The 13,446-nt window shown below is 44.1% G+C and overlaps 1 protein-coding gene across 1 annotated transcript in view; it reads right to left on the bottom strand.

The window, feature by feature from the left end:
- SGSM3 (small G protein signaling modulator 3) overlaps positions 1-13,446 on the bottom strand; it is a 160,162-nt gene that overhangs the window by 27,222 nt on the left and 119,494 nt on the right. The window contains 8 exon segments of the mRNA XM_030210556.1: positions 195-280; positions 390-413; positions 416-440; positions 3,363-3,433; positions 4,756-4,869; positions 4,871-4,909; positions 7,505-7,536; positions 7,539-7,553. Of these exon segments, the coding sequence (XP_030066416.1) occupies positions 195-280; positions 390-413; positions 416-440; positions 3,363-3,433; positions 4,756-4,869; positions 4,871-4,909; positions 7,505-7,536; positions 7,539-7,553 (406 nt within the window).

Raw genomic sequence — 13,446 nt, forward strand, 5'->3', positions numbered from 1 at the left:
AAAAATCAGATGGAAAGGTTAGAATGAAATCCTCTCAGGGTGTTGGAAAACTGATTTCCTTAGTGACTTCGCTCAAGATATCTACTCAAATTTGATCATCTTATGACCAGTGTTTCCTCAGCGGATCCAACATGTACCTCTTGTACCATGCCCTTCATGGTACTGTAACTTGCCTGGCCATGGTTCATACTCACTTGAGGCCCACACAGATAAGTGACCGCAATTTCACATCCATCTGCGCATGCACAGCATCATGACTGACGTTCACAGACTGCACTGCCTGCCCAGGGAAGCATGGGGAGAAGGAAAGCACAGGTTAGTGGGAACCTTTAACAAGAGAGCATCTTACACTTCTCTCATACTGCATAAGCAGCAGAGTTTGTACTCACTCGATACAGCAGCTCTTCTGGACGTCAAACACTTTCCCGTCCTCATCCAGCCTAGAAAAGAGAGCCAGTCAGTCCTATAAAACAGTGCCAAGTGCCCTCAACACCAATCCTACCATTAACAGGGGTGAAATGCCTCACCTAATTATCAAGACTGTTAGCTGCACAACTTTCTAATCACTTCCTTACACACAGATTTGTCCAATAGTTAATGTTGATAATGTCCTGCATACACAATTGTGATAGCAGCATCAAAGACCCCCACTTACCGACCCGGTTTTATGCAAATTCTTCTGTTCATCTTGCCTGAATTTATGTCACACTCTTTCTTTGTGATTGGTGTCTATTTAAAAAGCAATTTTTTTTAGCACAGTATGGTCTTTGAAGAAAAGTGGATTCACGCAGGGCCTATGATACCTTATATATTACCTACCAGAGATAATGCTAAACGTCCAGATGCGACTAGTGACTTCTTCACCTCATAGTACACTCTCACCCTCTTAAATATCCTTTCTCCATGTTATTTACCTTCATGGAACTACCTGGTAGAACATTCTCCAGTATCTTTTCACTGCCCGATGTTTCTGATATTACTCTTTTAATTAGGGTTATCAATTAGATTTGTTTCTATCCAGGATATATTCAGCCAGTCCTGGTTTTACCTACATGCATGCACAGTTCAGCATACCTTAGAGAAGTCAACTGCAAACTCATGCATGCTGTGGAGGTTAACTCTAAATTACAATGTCCTACAAAAAAAAATTGGACAGAGATGTCACCCTCCTCTTAAATATCTCCATATTATTATTATTAATTAGATTTGTACCCCGCGCTTTCCCACACATAGCAGGTTCAATGCGGCTTACATAGTAAATAGAATTACAAAGTCTTGAAGGAGAATGTTACAAGTTGTAGTAAACCAGCAAAGTATCTGTACTCTGTGTTTGAGATATGTATGAATACCGTTGAGAAGATTTATGAGCTCTTCCCTTTTTGAAGTCTCTTGTTTAATTTAAACGGGAAGGTTTTTTTTTTCCATTTTGTCATGATTGAATTGAGCTAGTTGTTTGATGCTGGAAGTAATGCACTGTTTGATGCCCATCTGTGCACGTGCTATCTGATGATAAAAATGATTTAAAAGGCCACAGACTTGGGGGGGAGGGGATTAGATGGGGGGGGGGGGGCATAAAGTTAAAAGGATGTTCACATTGTTGGTGTACTTCAGTCCTTATTTCTTTTTGTGTATTGCCAAATATAGGTTTGATACTGTACTCAGAGAATGAAGGACATTGTTGTTCACTTCTTATTGTTACCATCAAAAAAGAATAAAAATTGTTGAAATATAAAATAGAAATACAAACATTTAGTTTATAGTAACAAAATCTAAGGGGAAGCTGGGAGAAAAATGAAAAAACCTTGATTATAGAAGTGAATAATTTATTAAAATAAGTATGTTATGTTATTTACTTTATCATATATTGAACATTATGTTTATGTTTAACATGCTGAATCAATAAAAAACTGTTGAAACATAAAAAAAAAACAAAAAACAACAACATAGTAGTAGTGGGGTTTTAAGGATATGTAAATTGAGCATTGAGCGGTAAACAAAGCTAGGATGAGCAAAAGGAGAAGAGATTGGGAGGGGTAAGGAGTAGGAAGGATGGAGAGGAAGAGATTGAGGAATGAGCATAAGGAGATTGTGAGACATGGTCAAAGGTATAATAATCGTCGGGGAAGGAATCATGTGGGTAGGCTTAAAAAGTTAAGTTGGGTCATTAGGGTAAGCTTTCTTGAAGAGATGGGTCTTCAACATTTTTCTGAATGGTAGATGGTCGTTGATTGTTTGGATGGATCTTGGCAGAGCGTTCCAAAGCTGGCTGCCCAAAAAGGAGAAACTGGATGCACAGGAGGTCTTGTATTTGATACCTTTGCAGTTGGGAAGGTGTAAATTGAGGTAAGTACAAGAAGACGATGATCTATTTCTGGTTGGGAGGTCGATGAGGTTATTCATGTAGTTAGGGGATTCTCCATATATGATCTTATGAATCAGAGTGTGGACTTTAAAATTCATTCTTTCTCTGATGGGAGCCAATGAAGCTTCTTTCGAAGAGGTGTTGCGCTATCGAATCTTGACTTGCCAAAGATAAGTCTGGCTGCCGTGTTATGGGTAGTCTTAAGTTTCTTCAATTATTCAATTGTTCCAGTTAGAACAACAGCATAAAGGGGGGATGGACTCCCAGACATTCATGAGTCAGCTCACTACTGTGTGCAATGCCTTAAGGGACTTAGAGAATCTTAATGAACAGCTACAGTATCTATTTCAGAGTCAAAGAAATCTCCTCCACAGTGGCTTGGCAGGATAAGAGGTGTGACACTTTCAAATACTTACTTAGACAAGACTGTGGATTCAAGGAAGAGACTACTATAAGAAACTATGTTAAGTGCTGGAGCAGGAACCAGAGCCAGTGACCTTTCTTGTCTCCAGAGCAGCAGATCTAATGATCCACCAAAGTCAGGTTTTCCCCAGCAGGAGCTCCTTCCCATTGGGGAGAAAATTGGTGGTGGTGGTGGGGGGGGGGGGGGGGGGGGGGGGGGGGGAGGGAGTAGGAGGCAGCCTCACTCATTGTATGCTTTCTGGAATGGCAGAGAAAATTTAAACAAAAAACAACCTCTTCCTAATGCTTCAGTACAGGACACACTGAATGCAGAATCACAGGCTGTATCTACTGGTCACTGATTGCATTCATCCTTTTTTTACCCCAAGAGCAAAAGAGAGACATACAGCATCCAAGATGACCAGCAACAGTGATGCTGCAGTTTAGAGCATAAACCTCTCATCATCAGTGCAATGCAAGCTGGATTTCGAATACAAAGTCCCACTTGTTCTCAATTTTCTTTGGCAGAATTAGAAGGGATGTCAGAGCACCTTTGGTGTTCTATAAATGATAATGGCAGGATGGCTGCCTTCCTTACCTATAAGTCTTGCAAAGGACAAGTCGAGAGTACACAGAGTCAAAGTCTCGTTCCACTTCTCGCCCAGCCGCCTGCAAGTAAAAACAAAAGTAAACTGGCGAAAGAGAAACTAAATATGGCCATGGTACACCAGTGTTAGGCACAGGTCTTTTCAATGAGACATAGTGGTTTGGAATCCAAGCACATTAACAAGATTCTGGCAGTCATTTTAGAAGCCCCACTCATATTTTACATACTCCCTTAGTCACATAAAAGGCCATTCTATAATCCACATGCCCGCATGTTCATGCCTCTTGCACACAGGAATGTCTCGAATACTTGCATTTATCCACAAAGTTACAGCAGGGCATCTAAGTGCTACTCTGCAAATACACACTTCACTTATAGTATGTATTGCAAGGGATACGAATGCAGGGGCGGATGGGTTAATATGGGCAGGGCTCCCAGTTATGTAAGTTACACGAGTCCCTGCTGTGTTTAGTCATCCACATTTACCCCAGGTTTATGGCTGGTATAAATGCAGGTACACAACGCAAAAATGTTAAGTGTATGTGCTGATAATGGATTACGCCCAGGTGCAGTTATAGAATAGGACTCCTACTGTGCATTCTCAGGCCATCTAAAAGCACGCACTCACTTGCACACTTGTCCCCTTAGTCCACAGTAACCTCCCATCATTGAGTTAATGGCTTCCCTCTCCTTCTCCCCTTCCCCCTAGCAGGTCCAGCATCTTCACCCTCCCTCTCTCCTTCCCAACAGATCCAGCATATTCCCCTCCCTCTCCCCCCTAGCAGGTCCAGCATCGCCCTTCCCTTCACCCCCACAAGAGGTCCAGCATTTTTCGCTTCCTCTATGTCTCCCCACCAGAGTTCCTACCTCTCCCACTACACCTCTACAGATAGGAATTCACCATTAAGGGTCAGGTGCCACCATTTCGAAATATGATGGCAGCGGGGGCAGGAGAGGCTGTGCCTCGCTCCTGCCTTTAAAAAGTGGGTGAGGGATTGGGTGGTTAAGAAGTTCTGAGTAGGGGGTCTGGCGAGCCTTGCTGCTAAATAAATCACTGGCCAGGAAAAAAAAGAAAAGGCAGAACAACAAAAACTGCCCTAGAGTCCCAGGGTTACCACTGGCTCATGGGCACTGCACTACTTGGTGGAAGCCCCTTGGAACCAGTAACAGCTATAAGTCGTAGGGTGGGCTTTATTTGCAAATACTGAAATGTGAAATTTTTCATTAGATTGCAGCTGTAAATACCAGAGTATATAGATTTCTTTTCATAAGATGCTTTCCTGCATCAAAGTTTATAAAGAGAAAAACCATATCTGTCAATATGGAGTGAGCCATTTAGTTTAGTGATGTCAACTAAAGAATACAAACATGCTTGGGTTCCTACCTCCTCGATGAAGAGCCAGGGGTGACATGGTCCCCCCAGAAGGGATGGTTTCTTTAAGCCATGCTCAAAGATGGCCTTTAGGCCTGGACACAGTGTTCCTCGCACCAGGTCTGTGAACCCCTTCTGTCACAGAGTCATCCCCAGCGATGGAGTACTGCCAAACCAGAAGAAAGAAAATATTAAAAAGCTCTAGAGAGAGTCATCCCCAGCGATGGAGTACTGCCAAACCAGAAGAAAGAAAATATTAAAAAGCTCTAGAGAATAAAGTTCTAAGTACCAGGTTCTAGATCCTATGGAAATCTGAACTTGTTACAGGCTATGGATCAATGTGACAGAGGCTAATAGTCTAGAAAGTCATCTCTCACCACCTCCTATATACGACTGCCATATTCACCAAATAAGAGATACCAGAACCTGCAAAGAATCTAGGGCACCAGCGAGGAAGGGAACGGGTTAGAACAAGCCCAGCCTCATTGTGGGAGCTACACATCTTATTTCATAACCAAAGGATTGCCTGCCAAGGAAAACCCTATGCCATGTCTGCTAGAGCAATTATACTCTACTACGATAAAACCTCTTCATAACAAATACGCCGTAAGAACATTCTCCTTTTCCCATTTTAGAGAAAACGTTTGCTTGCTTTCTAAAAATAAGAAAGCAGGTGCTGTCAGGGCTTGTTTGATGTTGGTATATGGCTCAGGCTTTCCTTAAGGTGCAAAGAGGGTTACTGCTAGCCCCAGTCACCACAAAGACCAGTCTGGGAATCAAACTCAGGCTTCCTATTCAGGGGTATAAAGCACAAACCAAGAGTCATCAAAACATTGTTTTTATTAAAAAAAAAAAAAAAAAGATTATATAGTGTTGATCCAATAACTGCATGTAACCATGCAGGAAGCTCACAGTCAGCGCCCGCTTTAGTGTTTTTACCGCTCTGCCCAGCCTGAGCTTGAAGCACCAATGCAGACAGAGTACTTAATATCCACTTCTCTGTCTCATCTCAGAGCTCAACCCAGTCTTCATCCCAATCCACCATAATCAGCAATCGTTACTCTTCTTTATCCAGGAGGGCCAAAATAGTGTTGTATAGTAACTAAGCAAATAACTAGTTACTTTTACTTGTAAAGAAGAACCGGATAACATTTGTTACTTTTATTGACGTAATAATTTTGCCCAGTTTTTACTGCTTTTACTCAGTTACATCTTTCCTCAGTAAACCAAATGAAACAGCAAAACTGGGAACAGGAATTTGCTATTGCAAACTTTATCACATAAACAGTGAATTATCTCATCTTAAATATTGCTGTTCATTGAAAATAGCCTAATAAAAAAGTGGAGTTGCCTGTGGTTATTTAACTGGTTACTCATCTCCAGCCAAACAGAAAAGTGATGAGTTGGGTCACTTTGAAGCAGAGATGAAGCTGGTAGCAATTCTTGGTGAACAGACATATGTCTCTATCACGACAGACTGCTGGTCATTCCATGGAAAAGTTTAGATTGGGGTGACTGTCTACTGTCTCTTTACGGAGGAAGTCTGCTTATCTGGTCTTAAAAACTGAAGGGTTCCACATATTTGACATTCTTACATCAGTTCTCAAAGATATTCAGAGTTTGCCATCAGACAAAAAATTGTTAGAACAACACGATTCCAACTTTGTGAAAGCTTCTTTCTTTGTAATTGGACAGAATGCGATGATAAGAAAGATGAAAATGCAAGTGATGAATTAGACAGTACTACTTTTCATGCAGATGATAAATACAACAATGAAAATAAAGTAATCTCTGCTATACAGAGTTAATGGTTTCAGATAGAGATTCCCTTGATCAATACCTGCAGACAGTGGCGTAACAGGGGGGGCCGCCACCCGGGCGGGGCGGTTCGCCATTGTACCCCCCCCCCGGGTGCAGCACGATGACATCCCCCCCCTCGCGGCGTATCGACACCCCCCTCCCCCCCACCTTTAAAAAGAATATCGGAATCCGAGGCGAGGCGCAGCGCCTCGCGCCTGCCCTGCACGTAAAAGAAATGTGGACCGTCGGGCCTTCTCTTGCTCTGTCTGTCCCGCCCTTGCGGAAATAGGAAGTTGCATCAGCGGAGGGCCGGACAGATAGTGCGAGGGAAGGCCCGACGGTCCACATTTCTTTTACGTGCAGGGCAGGCGCGAGGCGCTGCGCCTCACCTCGGATTCCGATATTCTTTTTAAAGGTAGGGTGCGGGAGCTGGTCGGGGGGTGTCGATGCGCCGAGGGGGGGGGAACCGCCCTCCCGCCCCCCCCCCTTGCTACGCCACTGCCCTGCAGACCAAGTCAGAAGACATCAGTAATATTGCAGCCTGGCCTAATTTGAAGGAGATTTTTATCAACTGAACAATCCACTTTCTGCTAGTGCAGTTGTTGACATTTTTTAGCTGTGCTGGATTAATGACTCACAAGCACAGACATTTTCAAAAATTTAGTTGTACTATAAGCAAAGTGGATTGAACTGTAGAGCAGTAAAGTTATTGGGATAAAAACATTAATAATAGTTGCATTCATTGTAGTTGTGGTACTTTTATATTAGGCAAAACTTTTTACTTTCACTTAAGTAAATTTTTAAATGTGTTTTCACTGTACTTTTACTTAAGTATTAAATATGTACATTTATTTTTACTTTTACTTAAGTACTTTGCCTAGCACTTGAATAACACTAGCCAAAAATACCTTCAATCTAAACCCCTCTCCCAACAGTTCCACAGAATCGCTCCCAAACGTACCTCTTTACTCCGTTCATCCAAAAGTTCCACAACTTTGCTGGAAACCAACCTACAAAAAAAAAAAGGGGAACTATCATGTTACATTCCTATTTTTAGGCTTCACTTTACCATCTCCAAGTTTACCTCATTGATTGTATTTATGTTGCATCATTTATTATTGTTATGTTAATGTAATTGTAGTTTTATGCCAAGCTGTTTAACACCTTGGAGAGAATCTTTTCATAAAGGTGATTAATAAACCCAGCAGTGGCTATCTAGGAATGAATGGGACCTGGACAGAAAAACTGCGATCAGCCTCCTATTACACCACTGCTCCCAAGTTAGTGGGGATGGGGGGAGAAAGATGAATATTTCCAAAGCTGACATATTGCAATTAATAAATTATTCTACCTTTTTTGTCTGAGCATTGCTTGGTCCTAGTGTCTCTCTTCTGCTTTCTTCAGGGTCATCCTGTTCTTTTGACATTTCTTCTCTCCAGATCCAGGATTTGTCTTTCTGTGTGTCCCTATCCATCCTGTCCAGTGTCTCCCCTGTGTCCCTGTCCCTATCCTCTCCTCATGTTCATTAGCACTTCTTGTGTCCCTATCCCTCCTCGTGTCTAGTACTACCCCTGTGTCCCTGTCCCTATGTTCTCTCTAGAGCCAGCATTCTTCTGTGTCCTGTCCCTTTCCATGTCCAGCTTCCCTCATCCTGCAACCCCCCAACCCTCCATAGTGCGACATCTCTCTCCCCTCCCTTTGTTGGCCCAGCATCTGACTTTTTTTCTCCTCGGTCCATCTCTCTCTGCTCCCCCCATCCTAGTCCAGCATCTGCCCCCTCTCTTCCCATCCCTTTTGCTCCAGGTCTCTCTCTCCCCCTCCACTCCCCTAGCCCTGGTCCACACATCGCCCCTCTCTCCCCCTCCCCTTTGCTCCAAGTCTCTCCTGCCCCAATCCTACAGCCAGTTCGGCATCTCTCCATTCCTCCACTACCCCCTCCCTGGGTCCAGTATATTTCCCTTCCTGTTCCCCTCACCTTCCTCCTGTGGCCCTGTGAATCCAGCGTCACTACAGTTCTCCCCACCGCCATGGTGGGGGGAGCAGGTGCAACCTCAGGCAGCCCCTACCATTGGGTGATCCTGGACATTTTGCTAGGCTCACTCAATGGTAGCTATGCCCCTGAATTCCAATAAGCAAGTAAGCAAACAAGTATGTTAAGCAGGAGTTAGAGGCTGTGTCCACTGGGTAGTCTTTCTGGTTGTTTCCAGCAATTCATGCTGTGCTAATATATCCTCACCTTTCTTATCCAATATTTCCTTAAGAGTCACCCAAGGATGACTCGAATACAATAAATATTTGTGCTTCCAGGGAGGGTGATCATGATAGGGATATTGCTACTAATAGTAGCAATCTGGTTCCTTCAGCTAGAGAAACCCATCTCTAAGGGTCTTAAATGGGAACTGTATGTGGAGGATTATTCTATAACATGGTACCTAGGTTGTCAAGGCACATAGGGGCATATTTTGTAAAGATAACATAAGCACTTATATGCCTCTATTAAATGACCCTAGGGAAGGCAGGTACACACATTTATACCTGCTCAGAGGCAGGTATAATTGTTTACTTTTATATGCTAGTAAGAATAGACACACACGTTCCATTCCAGCACCCCAGGAACACTTACATACATACAACAAAAATGCAGATGCTATGTTGCTGCTATGTGCCTATATTTTATTTGTTTTACAGGTGTAGGCACAAGGAGAAATTAGGTTTTACCCAATAATTTTCTTTCCATTAGTCCTTCCCCCTGTTCCAGAACCTGTGGGATAGTTGTATCCATCAACCAGCAGGTGGAAACAGAAAACTGAAAATTGAATTGAGACATATCTCTCTTGGCATCCAGTCCAGTTCCTCAGTATTTACATAGGTAAGCAGTAAGGAAAAACTCTAAAATAAACACCTTGCTAACCTAACACTAACCAGATGAGCAAACATGTGGACCTCTCATCTCTGGACAACTTGTAGAGAACAAGATATATGCAGGAAGCACCATGCAAGGTGACAATTGTTACTTGACCCATTACTTCGCACCAACCTGAACATCTCAGAAACCTCGGGCAGGCTTCGGGTGGGAAGGACTAATGGAAAGAAAATGATTAGGTAAGACCTAATTTCTCCTTCTATTACGCAGCTTCCAACTATTCCAGAACCTATAAAATGTTCAAAAGCAATCCCTAGAGTGGGTGGGATGCTGGTGCCGCTGGCCTAAGGACCAAAGCCCCAAAACTGGCTTCTGAACATGCCACAGTGTCCATCCTTAGTACTTGGCAAAGGTATGCACATCGACCATGTCACAGTCTTGCAAATATCTGCTGGAGACAGTAAGGTAGTCTCCTCTCAGGATGTTGCTGTACACCTCATACAATGATCTCGCAATGCCTGAGGAGCCTGTTCCCCACAAGCAAATAAGCTGACGTGATAAGTTTATCAATTTGATATACCGCCTCTTTCGAAGCAAGGACCAGGAAGTTTACATATAACTATTCTGGGTACTTGCACTGTCCTTGATGGGCTCACAATCTAAGTATATCGTACCTGGGGATATGGAGGGCTAAGTGACTTCCCCAGTGTCACACGGAGCTGCAGTGGGAATCGAACCTGGTTCCCCAGGTCCGCAACCCACTGCACTAGCCATTAGGCCACTCCTCCAGCCATCTAGCCTAGCAACTGTGGACTTGGAAGCCATGAGGCCAAGCCTCTGTTTACCAAAAACAGCAAACAGTCTATCCAATTTGCAAAACTCATTTGTGACTTCCAGATATCTAATGAGGAATCTACACATATTGAGAAGCTTCAAGGAAGAATACTGAGCCTCTTCATCCTCTCTGCGAAAGGATGGAAACTCTACATATTAGTTGAGATGAAATGCTGATACCACTTTCAGAAGAAAGGAAGAATTGTGCACAGGGAGACCCCCCCCCCCCCACTCCTCAGACAAGTGAAGGGAATCCTGACAAGATAGCCTGAAGCTCCGAAACCCTACATGCCAACACAACAGTCACCAAGAACTCTTTTAGCGTAAGATATTTCAAGGAGGAGGCTTCTAAAGAGCCCAAAGGCCTAATTAAGGTTCCACTCTGGACACGGTGTACGAAAGGTAGGCCGCAAGCAGCCCGCTTCGCGCTTCCCATAAGAATAGAAAAATATCCAGGTGAGCCACAAGAGACATCTTCTGAAGTGGGCCCTTGAAATAGGCCAAAGCTACAGCCTGAAATTGAGAACCCAACACCAATCCTTTCTAAAAGCCTGCTTGGAGAAACGCTAGATGTGCACGATCTGAGAGGAGAAGGGAGAACATCCACGCTCAGAACACCAGCCCTTGAACATCCTCCACTCTCCTCGCATACACCATGGATGTAGAGCATTTCTGAGCCTAAAGCAATGACCGAATCAGAATAAATTTTTCATCTCAACCAAGCTCTTCAATGGCCAAGCCTACGACCAAAGGGCACAGATCCTCCATGAGCACTGGACCTTGCTACAATAGGCTCTGTACCTGCGGAAGATAGAGGACCCCTGTCCAGCAGTTGAATCAGGTCTGCCACTGCAGCCAAATCAGGACTATGAGAATTATTCAACCTCAGTGCAATGTGATCCTTTTCATTAGGTAGCCTACCATGGGCCAAGGAGGGAAGACATACAGTAGCTGTGTCTGCAGCCAGGGTTGCAGTAGGGCATTGATCCCTAACAAGCTTGATTCTTTCTAATGGCTTAAGAACTTAGGCACTCTGGCGTTTTTTGTCTCCATGAAGTTTAGAAGCAGAGAACCTCAATGGTCCCCTATCAGCTGAAAACCCTGTCTAGATAGTTCCCATTCTCCAGGATCAAAGGAGTGCCTGCTGAGAAAGTCCACATCCACAATCAAGGACCCCGCAATGTAAGCTACTGAGAAGCACAGAAGAATTTTCTCCCAACTCATGAGCGAGGCTGCCCCCACCTAGTTTGTTGATATAAGCCACCGCCGTTACATTTTGGAGAAAACTCAGACCAGGGCCCCCACCAGAAAGGAAGTGAAGTCGCATTCCGCACTATGCTGAGCTTCAAGCGATTTATCAACCACTGAGACTCCTGTTCCTTCCAGGTGCCCTGTGCCAGATGGAACTTATAATGAGCTCCCCAACTTGACTTGCTGGCATCCATTGTTACCACCTCCCATGGTGTTATTGGAAAGGGAGCTCAAATGGTCAAATTCCTGGACAATCACCACTGCATACTCCAGCTGGCAACCAACGTCCAAGGAAGAGGACAGTCATACTTCTGTGACAGCATAGGCTAAGAAGAGATTCCTGTAATGGTTGCATATGAGCCCTTGCCCACGGCACCACTTTCATCGCCGCTGTCACTGACCACAGAACCTGGACATAGTCCCAGAACATAGGCCTGCCTTGACTGAGAAAAAGAATCTGTTGAACCAGCTTCAACCTCTCGCACTCCATGAAGATCCTCTCCTGTACTGTGTCTAATACAATGCCCAGATACTCCAGCATCTACAATGCAGTTAGTCTGATTTTCTTGAAATTGATCACTAACTGAATGACTGCAGAAGACAGACAACTTTGTCTGTCGTTGCCACACTGTCCAAATAAAACAATGCACGAATGAGCTAGTTGTCGAGATATGGGTGAACTCTGATTCCCTGGTGCTGAAGAACGGATGCTGTCACCACCACAACCTTGGTAAATGTTCTTGGAGTCATGGCAATACCAACTGGTGCAGCGGCCAAATGGGTACATGCAAGTATGCCTCCTTGAGATCGAGGCAGTAGAAATTCTCCAGCTTGAATAAGACTATGATTGCTTTTAGTGACTCCACACGAAAGCGGGACACTCGGAGGCAGCAGTTTAGACATTTGAGATCTAAAATGGGACGAAAGGTGCCTTCCTTCTTTCGACAATGAAGTAGATGGAATATTGGCTTGTCCCTGTTGACCTAGGGAACTGGAACAATGGCCCAGAGCAACAGCAAGCAGTCTGTGGTGGCCTGAAACTTGATTGCCTTGATTCCCTTTCAACAAGGAGACTGCAAGAAGAAAGGATGATCAGGTGCAAGAACTTCAACTTGTAACCTTCTGTAAGAATATCCAGAACCCACTTGTCAGATGTGATTTTGGCCTACTCCTCCCGAAACTCCTGAACACATCCTCCCACCAGAGGAAAAGTGGATCGGCCTCACATCATGCAAAGCTCTGGAGGCACTGGACACTGTATCTGACTTTCTGTCCGCATGAAAAGAAGTCTGGCATGCCTGAAAGCAGGACTTTTGATCATATTGCCGACGACCAGGCTGGAGCTGTATGCTGTCTTGAAATCGAGAGCCCCTGAACACGGACGACCAGAGGCTTTCAGCTTATCCTCCGGCAAACGCTGTGGCTTAGTTTCTTAGTTTAGCCCAGTTCTTTCACCAAATTACAGAGATCTTCACCAAAGAGCCACTTGCTCCGAAAGGGCAGGTTAACTAGATGTAACCTTGATGATACATCCACTGCCCAATGCCGAAACCAGAGTTGTCGATGTGCTGTGGTAACCAAAGATATACTGAGGACGGTAACCTGTAATATGTCATAAATAGCATCCAAAGTGGTACAGTGGTGGAAATAAGTATTTGATCCCTTGCTGATTTTGTAAGTTTGCCCACTGACAAAGACATGAGCAGCCCATAATTGAAGGGTAGGTTATTGGTAACAGTGAGAGATAGCACATCACAAATTAAATCCGGAAAATCACATTGTGGAAAGTATATGAATTTATTTGCATTCTGCAGAGGGAAATAAGTATTTGATCCCCCACCAACCAGTAAGAGATCTGGCCCCTACAGACCAGGTAGATGCTCCAAATCAACTCGTTACCTGCATGACAGACAGCTGTCGGCAATGGTCACCTGTATGAAAGACACCTGTCCACA

The sequence above is a fragment of the Microcaecilia unicolor genome, chromosome 1, assembly GCF_901765095.1.
Source record: "Microcaecilia unicolor chromosome 1, aMicUni1.1, whole genome shotgun sequence".
Lineage (NCBI taxonomy): Eukaryota > Metazoa > Chordata > Amphibia > Gymnophiona > Siphonopidae > Microcaecilia > Microcaecilia unicolor.